General features: G+C 55.6%; 1 protein-coding gene across 1 annotated transcript; it reads right to left on the minus strand.

Moving 5' to 3' along the window:
• Positions 1–624: 624 nt before the first annotated feature.
• On the minus strand, positions 625–5,333 carry SLC35C1 (solute carrier family 35 member C1). The gene is given in 2 exon segments (NM_001197189.1): positions 625–1,184; positions 4,799–5,333. Coding segments are annotated over 2 exon segments (1,095 nt in total).
• Positions 5,334–9,319: the final 3,986 nt, after the last annotated feature.

Consider the following 9,319-nt stretch of genomic DNA (forward strand, 5'->3'; position numbering starts at 1 on the left):
GCCCTTCCATGGGGCCTGCTGGTCTCGACACAGAGAAGAGACAACATGGGTCTGTCTTGTTTCCTCCCTTAGCCCAGCCCACACTCTCCTCTAGAAGGCTGATTTGTGGGGTCAAAGCTTCACTGCATCCTGGGACCCAGAGATATGAGGTTTCCCAAATCCCTTCAGTTGGCCTGTGGTGGGGTCACACCCCCATCTCCCCTGAGTATAAGGGAAGACTTACTGGTGTCCCGTAAAGATTGTGGCCCATCCCAACTCCAAAGGTCACGTGGAGGTAGAAGCCCTTGGAAGGGGAACAGGAGGGGGTGCCGCGCTCTCTCTTACTCCCTGAAAGCTAGTGTTCTTCTAGAGAACCTAACTGGCTGTTCCCCTGGGGTCCCTCCTCCCTAAGGGAGGACAAAACCCAGAAACAGGAAAGGGGGTTGAGATAGGTTTGGCAACTTTCTGACATCACTTGAAAACACTGGTTCCATTTCAACCACCTGATTGTGATCACGTTTGTAAACAGTAGAAACAGTACTCCCTCCAGATGACATTCTCAGGGTCCAGAGAGCCTTCATGGCTCTTCTGGCCTTACCCTGGGCATTCTCCCTTATTGGGCCATCCCCAGGTCTCTGGAGGAGCTCACACCCCCATGCTGCTCTTCTCATCCTCTTTGGGGCTGGGCTCCTCCTGAATCTTCTTCATCTCCCAGCCCCTGACCCAGGTGTAGGCAGAGGAACCCCCCAGCACCATCATGTTGCTTGTCCACCAGAGGAAGCTCTTGGTCTCCTCGTAGTAGAGCACAGCCAGCACCGTTTGGGCACAGGCTTTGGCCGTGCCAGACACATTATGGGTCAGGGGGCTGGTGAACTTGATCTGTAGACCTGTCACGTAGCCGATGGCAAAGCCAAACAGCCCGCCCAGCGTCATCATGCCCCAGAAGTGGGCGCTGCCCAGCTGGGAAAAGTTGAGGAGGGTCTGAAGCTCCCCCAGCAGCAGGAGCAGGGGCAGGAAGAGGACACAGGCGTTGACATTGTTGTAGAAGGTCAGGCGCCAGATGCTGCCATCCACTGCTGGGAGCACCTTCTTGGTGTAGATGGCGTTGAGAGAGACGCAAAGGCTGGCTAGCACGCCAAAGAGGGTGCCCGTCCAAGACAGGGTACCCTCAGCCCCCTCCTGGTCCACACCAAGCCAGAAGCCACCTGCAGTGGGGAGAGAGTAGGGTAAGCGGTGTGAAGATGGGGAAGAGAAAGAGAATTTTGCTACCAGAGTTCACAGACTAATGCTGCCCTCGCCGTCCCATCCTCCAGCCCTCTCTGCAATAAACGCTCTCTGACGTGCAGAGCACCACACAAGGGCTGGGAAGTGGCCCTGGACATGAACGCTTTCTCAGGAGCTTACATTCTAGGAGAGGAAGACATTAAAACGATTCATTTCCCAATTATTTCTTTAATTACAATTGTAATGAGGGTCATAAAACAGTGCAGTGTGCTCAGAGAACCCATAACCCGCGACTGTGCTGGCCTGAGGCATCTGGAAAGTTGTATCAGAAATGAGCTCCCAAGGGCTGAGTGCTTCATGGTTAAGGTGACCTTGGGTCAGTGATTTAAGGTCTCAGAGCCGTGGCTTCCTTGTCTGTAAAATGGGAGCCTACAATGGGTTAGAATCACCTGTGGCCTGACTCTCTTTGGGACATTCTCGTCTTGTGTCACCTCCTGCTCACACCGCTTCCATGGCTCCCCATTGCCCACCATCAAGTCTATGCTCTTCAGCCTGGCACACTGGGCTTCCCGCACCCTTCCTTGCCTGTCTCTGTCCTACGATTGTCTCATGTTGTCTCTCTCATCTCCCTGCTCCTCACGTGGGGACTCAGTGTCCTCGTTCATTTCCTGCACCAGAAACACCCTCCTCCTCCTTCCTGGGAAATTCTATGCATTCTTCAAGGTCAAAGCTGGCCTCTCCAGGGAGTAAGTCTTTCTTGATACCTCCAGCCCCCAGACCTCCTCGTGGCCTCTCCCTGCCTGGGCTTCCCTGCAAGACTCCTTGCCTGCCCTAGGCTGTTAGGCACCTGCCCATCTCTTTAGCGAGGCACCACCTTCCCAGGAGCCAGGGGCTGAATCTTACACGGGCTGTATCTTACACGGGCTGTATCTTACACGGGCTGTATCTTACACGGGCTGTATCCCCTGCCACAGCATCTGGAACGTGGGGGAGGGCGAAAAGTTTTGGCATCAGAGAGATTTGGGTTCCGATCTGGTGCTGCCATTTAGAGCCTGGGTGGCCTGAGGAAGTTGGCTTAACTTTTCAGAGCTCCCATTTCCTTCATCTAAGATGACAGGATAACTTTCTTGACCCTCCCCCCCCCCCCCCCAAGCAAACTACTTCCCACCTCGTAACCAGGTCTTCCTAAGGTACAGATAGATCTGCTCAGGTCCTGTCCTGGCTTAAAGCCCCTCCTCACCTACTACCCCAGGAAACATACCAACTCCCTTAACTTAGGCAGCCTCCTGTCTGGCGATTCCTGCTCTGGCCCAAACAGGAAGAAACGCACAGGTACTTAATTCTGCCTAGAACATTCTCTCCTCACCCCTTCCTTATACCCCTCTAGTACTTTCAGAACGCCTGCTTAGATTACCCCATTCCCAACCCCCTCTTCCTCTCCACCCCCACTTGGGTTTCCTCTTCTCCACCCCTCACTTGGGTTCACTCTTCCCCATCCCCCACCAGGTTCCTTTCTACACTCCAGTCACAGCCTCACCCCTGTAGCATAACTCACTGCCATACATCACCACCATGCCCTCGGGAGCATAGGCACCCCATCAGCCTTTGCCAAATTCGCATCCCCAAAGTTTAGCATGGTCTCTGGCTTGTGCCTGGCCATATTTGTTGAATGAATGAATGATGTGAATGGAGGTTGTTCAGGAGGTGGTTTTAAAGGTTGAAGGAGAAAAGGCACTTACTACGGTGTAGGCACTCATGCATGGTATTTTCTTTCTTGGCAGAACCTTTGCCAACAGGTATCTATAGGCCTACTCTGGGGATGGGGAAGATTAGCCAGGGCACCCTCTGTCCCCTGGCTCCTTGCTTTCCAAGTCCAGAGGGGACATCCACCATGAGGTTCTGCATCTTAGAGGGGCTTGCACCCAGAAGGAGCTCTGAAAGGTACAATGAAAGGAGCAGTGACCCAGGAATCGTCACCAGAGACCCATCTTGAGGGGAAGCACAGCAGAGAGGGGGGCTGGGTCTGGGGCAGGCAGAGAGCACCAGCCTCCCCGGCCCCTGGGCCCCATCAGTAGGGCCAGCGAATGCCCTTTCTCAGAGCTATCACACCATCAGCTACTTTGATTACTTTTAGGACTTGGGCCTAGTTTCCCTAGTAACTTCACTTTTCCGCATGCAAATTCTCCCTGCCCCCCAACCAGGCTCCCCTTTCCCTCTGCCCCCTACTCCCAGGGTCTTCATGGCCGAAGTGGAGATCCAGTGGGCATTTGCTAAGTGAGCCCTGGGACTCTGAGGGACAAGCAAAAATCTGCCAGAGGTCTCAGCTGCTCCTTCTACCCTAACCTCAGCCTTGTTCCCTCTCCCTTCCTGGACCTGGACTGAGTAGTCTGAGATCCAGCAGCTGGTCAATGAGGGTAACATTTTCTAGGACGGGTGGCAGGGGAAGGGCCCCTCTCCTGCCACCTGTGTGCCTCAGCCTGGGGACTCTGAGACACCAGTGAAGAATATGTAGGTCAATCAACATGAGCTTGACAGCACCAGGAAAAACAGGTTTGAAGAAAGACCACGTTCCTGGATATCAGAGTCCTGGGAGGATTCAGAAGGAAGTGGGTGCACTCTTACCCAGAGTGCTGCAAAAAACCATTCTGTGAGGATGGAAATGTTCCGTAATCTGCGCTTCCAAGACAGTAGCCATTGGCCACTTGTGGAAATGTGGCCACAGATTCACACTGTAACACCTGCAGCTGAATGTTAAACATGTCACTGAAGTTGAATTAAACTGAAATAGACACATGTGGTCATGTACTGCCTTGGAGGGCACAGCTGCAATCTCTAGGGCACAGGAGCAGAGTCGGGGGGTTAAAAGCATAGGCCTGGGAGTCTGGCCAATCTGGGTTTGTGCCCCAGCCTGGCTACTTTCTAGCTGTGTGGCCCTGGCCAAGTACCTTAACCTCTCTGATCTTCAGTTTCCTTGTTTGTATGGAGTTGATTAGGGAGATACTACCACTCAGGTGATCTCCAGGGGAACAAAGAAGATGCCATATGTGAATGATTGGCACAATGTCCCCATCAGTAATTCTTCTAGGGGTCAACTGTGGAAAGACAGCTAAAACCTCACCAAGCTTATTTCTCTTCACTCTCTTAGCCATGACTATGAGCCTGCAGGCCCAGACGGTGATGTATACTTATTATAAGATGTATTTTCCTCTGGAAATAGCACTGGATAGGGAGTCAGGGCCCTTGAACCCCTGAGAAGCAATACAGTGGACAAGCATATGGAGCCAGCCTGCTTGAGATCAGACTCCAGCTCTGCCACTTATCAGCTGTGTGATCTTCAACAAATTACTCAACTTCTCTCTATCTTGGGTTTTTTTTTCCCCTTTGTGAAATTTAGATTATAATGCCATCTTGTTATGAGAGGCCCTGGCTAGGCCTCTAACTTCTTGTCTCTGGGCCCAGACTCTTCCTTATCTGACTCTGTGAAAGGGAGCAGGGACAAACAAAGCCCAAAGATGCTTGGCAGGGTCGCTCCTTGGGGTTTTGGCCCCCGTTCCCTCCCCTGCCCCACTCCCCATGGTCCTGGCTGGCCACTCACCAATGATGATGCCGCAGGTGAGCAAGGCATAGAAGGAGGTGGTCTGCTTGAGCAGCAGGTAGGATAGCAGTACATTGAAGACGGTGGTGAGTGAGCGGCCCACGTTGTAGAATGCCACCCCGACATACTTGAGGCAGAGGTTATTGAAGGTGATCATGCCGATGAAGACCACTGACAGGGGCAGGACACTGCGGGCCACCCTGAGGTCCAGGCGCAGGGTGGGAAAGTCCATGGCACCAGGGCAGAAGGCAGCCAGTGTGCTGAGGCTCTTGCACAGCAGCGTGGTCACCAGGCACTGGTAGAAGGTGACGAAGATGGGGGTGTCCAGCTGTAGGGAGGGGCTGTCCAGCAGGTACTTGTTAAGGAACACCATGGAGATGGAGGTGACCCAGTAGAGGGACACCACCAGTGTGATCTGCAATGCCCGCAGCAAAAAGGGCTTCTCCTTGATGGCTTCTGCCTCTCCCAAGGGGTCGGAAGCCCCCATCAGTGCCATGTGCAGGATCCTGGACCGCTTCAGGGGAGCCCTGTTCATGGTAGCAGAGGAACCGGGTCACCCTACCAGAACTGGAGTACAGGGCTGTCAGCTCCCGTCTGCCTTCTGCAAGCCGCAGCCCTCAACTGTCAGGGGGAGGATGGCCTAGAGGCCTCCCCATCCACAGGCTCTGCTTTGGCGGGAGCCCCACCACCTGCCCCCACCCGGAGGGGCTCATGAGACAAGACACGGGGTGGGCGGGGGGGAGAGGAAGAGGCTCACGTTAGACGGAAGACCTGTCAGGGGAGAGGGGGCCGGAGCCCGGTAGGGACGGGTCTCAGGAAGGAGGGGGCGGGGGCGGGGGCGGAGGAAGGCCGGGCGAAGGTGCCGGAGCGGGCGCAGGGCGGCGTGGGGAAGACAGGGAGGCAGGGGCGTTTGCAGGGAGCAAGGGGAGGCGTGCAGGAAGCTGATTGGAGGGGGCCGTGCGAGGGGTTCGGGAGAGGGGTGCAGGGAAGGTCAGAGGGGCCCGGGCGGGGTCCGAGGGACGCGGGAGGAGGCCGGGCCGGCAGCAGCCCGCAGCGCGCCGCCCCCCGAGCCCCAGCCCGCGCGCAGCCCCGAGCCCCCGGACGTCCGAGGCCGCCCTCCCGGGAGAGGCGGGCCCAGGACTCATTTCCTGACACGCCCCCGACCCCTCCTTAAAGGGCCCGCACGCCCGGCGTCGTCCTTAAAGCCACAGCCGGCGAGACACCACCTTCCGAGTCCGGCTCGCGTCCGGATCCACTGCGTTGCCCGCTCGGGGATGGTGGGGGGTGGGGGTGGGGGTGGGGGGTGGGGTGGGGATCGGCCGCCGCGGAAGGTTTCTATAGGTGCTCGAGCCTCGGCCCCTTTGCTGCAAGCCCCGCCCCCCGCCCAGCTGCATCCCCTCCAGAAGCTCACTCCCCCTGACTCCGCTCACGTGAAGGTCCCCGGCGGCCCCCAACCCGGGCCCGACCGCCTCCCCAGGGCCTCCGCAGCGCCTCGCGTCCCTGGGCGTCGAGGCCCCATACCAGCCCCCCCAACCCCCGCCCCGTTCCTCTACTATCCCCAGCTCACTCCCGTCGCATTCCCTTCCTTTCTCCCACTTTTACTTCCCCCATCCCTCTTACAGGCCTTGAGACCCCCTCCCCCTGCCCCGTGGCGCTCCGTGAGGCCGGAGGCCACAATATCCCTGCAGGACTTCAATCAGTCTGCGCTTCCCACCCCCCCTCCCCTGCCCCATTTGAGAAGACCTCCCATGCAAGCATCAAGGCAACATCCCCTCCTCCACCCCCCAGGCTCCCTTCCCCTTCTAGAAACCCCTTCCGCAAGCCGGGCCCAGCCGCCAGCTCTGGCCCCGGGGCCTGCGTTCCCCGGTCTCTACGGCGACCCCAGGCTCACCTCCTCCTCGGTACTGGCCGCCCGCCCGGCTCCCGAGCGCTGCACCTGCAGCGCCGCACCTGCAGCACCGCGCCCAGGGCCGCGCCCGCTGGAGACGACTTCCTGCTCCCAGCCCCGGGGCGTGGGCGCCAAGCCAGCCTCGGCCGCCTGCTCCCCACGTGGGCCCCGGGGCGGCGGCCTGACGACCCCGGCCCTAGCCCACCTTGGTCCCGGGTTTCCCGCCAGTCGTGGGAGCGAACCTCCTCTTGTCTCCATAGGCCACCCCAACCCCAGTACCCCGGCCACCCGGGATACCCCACTCCAATCACCGCAGCTTGCACATCCTGGGACCCGGCTTCATCCCTGGCCAGCTGCTCACCCGGGGCCTGCGCTTCCAGAAGTGTGTGCTGGAACCGCTTCCTGCCAGGAGTGAGTGGGGGGGTCCTTTGCCCTCCCCCAGGACCCCGGGCCTGGGAAATCGCTCCTCAGCCATGGGTCCGTCACTCACCAGGCAGCCTGAGGGCCGACTTCTCCCTGGTTCTTGCTTTGGCACCAACATCGCCGGGTGGCTCACTTGTGAGTTCTCTTTGTTGTAAAAAGAAGGCGGCTGGCAGGACTAAACCAAGGTGTCTCGATCTCCTTGCTCATTACTCTGGCTGGTACGGTTGAAAGTAGGGGCTACCGTCTGTTTGTAGTATTTCAAACACCATTTAATTAGTACGATATAATTTACAGGTGAGATGTTTTAGATTTGCTTTAAAGTACTCAGAATACTCACCAAAGGGTGGGGGGGAAGAGGTGGATAGGCAGGTAAAACAAGATAGGCAAAATGTTGATAATTGTTGAAGCTGGGCAGAGGTACAGGGGGGTTTTAAGGGTCATTTTACTTTTGTGTACATTTGAAAATTTCCATAATAAAAGGGTAAAACCTATGGGGTACATTTAAAGTCTCATATGCTGGGCAGCCCGGGTGGCTCAGTGGTTTAGCGCTGCCTTCAGCCCAGGGTGTGATCCTGGAGACCCAGGATCGAGTCCCAGGTCGGGCTCCCTGCGTTGAGCCTGCTTCTCCCTCTGCCTGTGTCTCTGACTCTCTCTCTGTGTCTCTCATGAATAAGTAAAATATAATAATTATTTTTTTATAAATAAAAAAAAAAGTCTCATATGCTGACTGCATAAATCCTGCGCCCAGCTTAACACAGACCTCGGTGGGCTATGTGGAGGCTGTAGGGTTACAGGGAAATAAGCACTGTCCAGCAGCCCCATGGCAGGTGCAAACGCCCCAGAGTGAGCCTGCCTCTGGCCTATTCTCTTCCATCAGACCTCTGTCGGACCTGCACTACTCTCCCTTCTGGGCCTTTCTGCTTCCTACTTATGGGCTGGTGTCCTGGTGGAGAATGCCTCCTGGTCATCTTGTCACCTTTGGGATCAAATTACCCTTTTGGGGACTAAAGGACTGTAAGGGCCTGAGCCGGTCCCCAGAATCCTACTTGGAGGGTCTCATTCCAGAGCCAAATTTTAAAGGCTGTGGGTTCCATTTGTTCAGAAGCATTGCCTTTTTGCTCTTCCCTCTTAGGCCTGATGTTTCACTATGACAAATATTTTAATAGCAAACAGGGCCAACACATCTATGAGAGGACCTGGTTTCCTGGAAGGGCCCTTCTCCTTGGCACATTAACAGAATTAATTTATCTGATGAATGTGCTGCCACATTGAACCCCTAGGGAAGAGATACATACTGTATATAGGCCAGATAATCTTCACTGGGAGAGACCGGGGGCAGTCCATGCTAGGTATGTGGGGCACAGCCTGGGATCTCTGCAAGCCAGCTGACCAATGTGTATCCCTGCCTCCAATCTCTGTCCTTACATTTTACCTGAAATTTCCCCATCAGCGTCACTCCCCTGCATGAAGGTTATAATAGGCCCGTACAGCCAGTTTCTCAAGGTTCTAATTCTTTTTGTTCCTCCTGAGGGAAAGGGGGGAGGGGTGTGTTTCTTAGGGGTCTGAGGCCTCAGGAGGTGTGCACTTTGCACAATACATTTGTTTTTGAACTTTTCTTAAGGATTCTTAATTGTCTAAACCATTCATCAAGGGTGAGGTTTTAGGTCTTGTCCAGAGTAATTACCTAGTGTGTGAACTTGGTGGGAGGCAGAGCATAAGGTCATCAACGTGGCAGGCGAAATGCTGTAATAATCCAGGAAGGAGGGCCCTTTACGGGTGTAGTTCTATTCTTGCCTTGGCTGGGAGCCAGTGATGACGTCAGAAGGCGATCTTTGCAGGAAAGACGGAGTGGCTGGAAGTAACCTCCAGGTGTAGGGGACAGTGGATCTGCACCAGTAGGACCTGAGAGTTTCTGGGAACACACAGATGTCAACTATCTCATCCCTGAGTTCAACAAGGACTCATTGAGCCTGCTTTGTGTAGTGGACGCTACTAGTTGTCTACCAAAATTAGAAGGCATGACATAATTTTTTAAAAAGATTTTATTTATTTATTCATGACAGAGAGAGACAGAGACACAGGCAGAGGGAGAAGCAGGCTCCACGCAAGGAGCCGGATGTGGGACTCGATCGCGGGACTCTGGGATCATGCCCTGAGCCAAAGGCAGGTGCTCAACCACTGAGCCACCCAGGTGTCCCTGAAGGCATGAT

The sequence above is a fragment of the Canis lupus genome, chromosome 18 (genome assembly GCF_011100685.1).
Source record: "Canis lupus familiaris isolate Mischka breed German Shepherd chromosome 18, alternate assembly UU_Cfam_GSD_1.0, whole genome shotgun sequence".
NCBI lineage: Eukaryota > Metazoa > Chordata > Mammalia > Carnivora > Canidae > Canis > Canis lupus.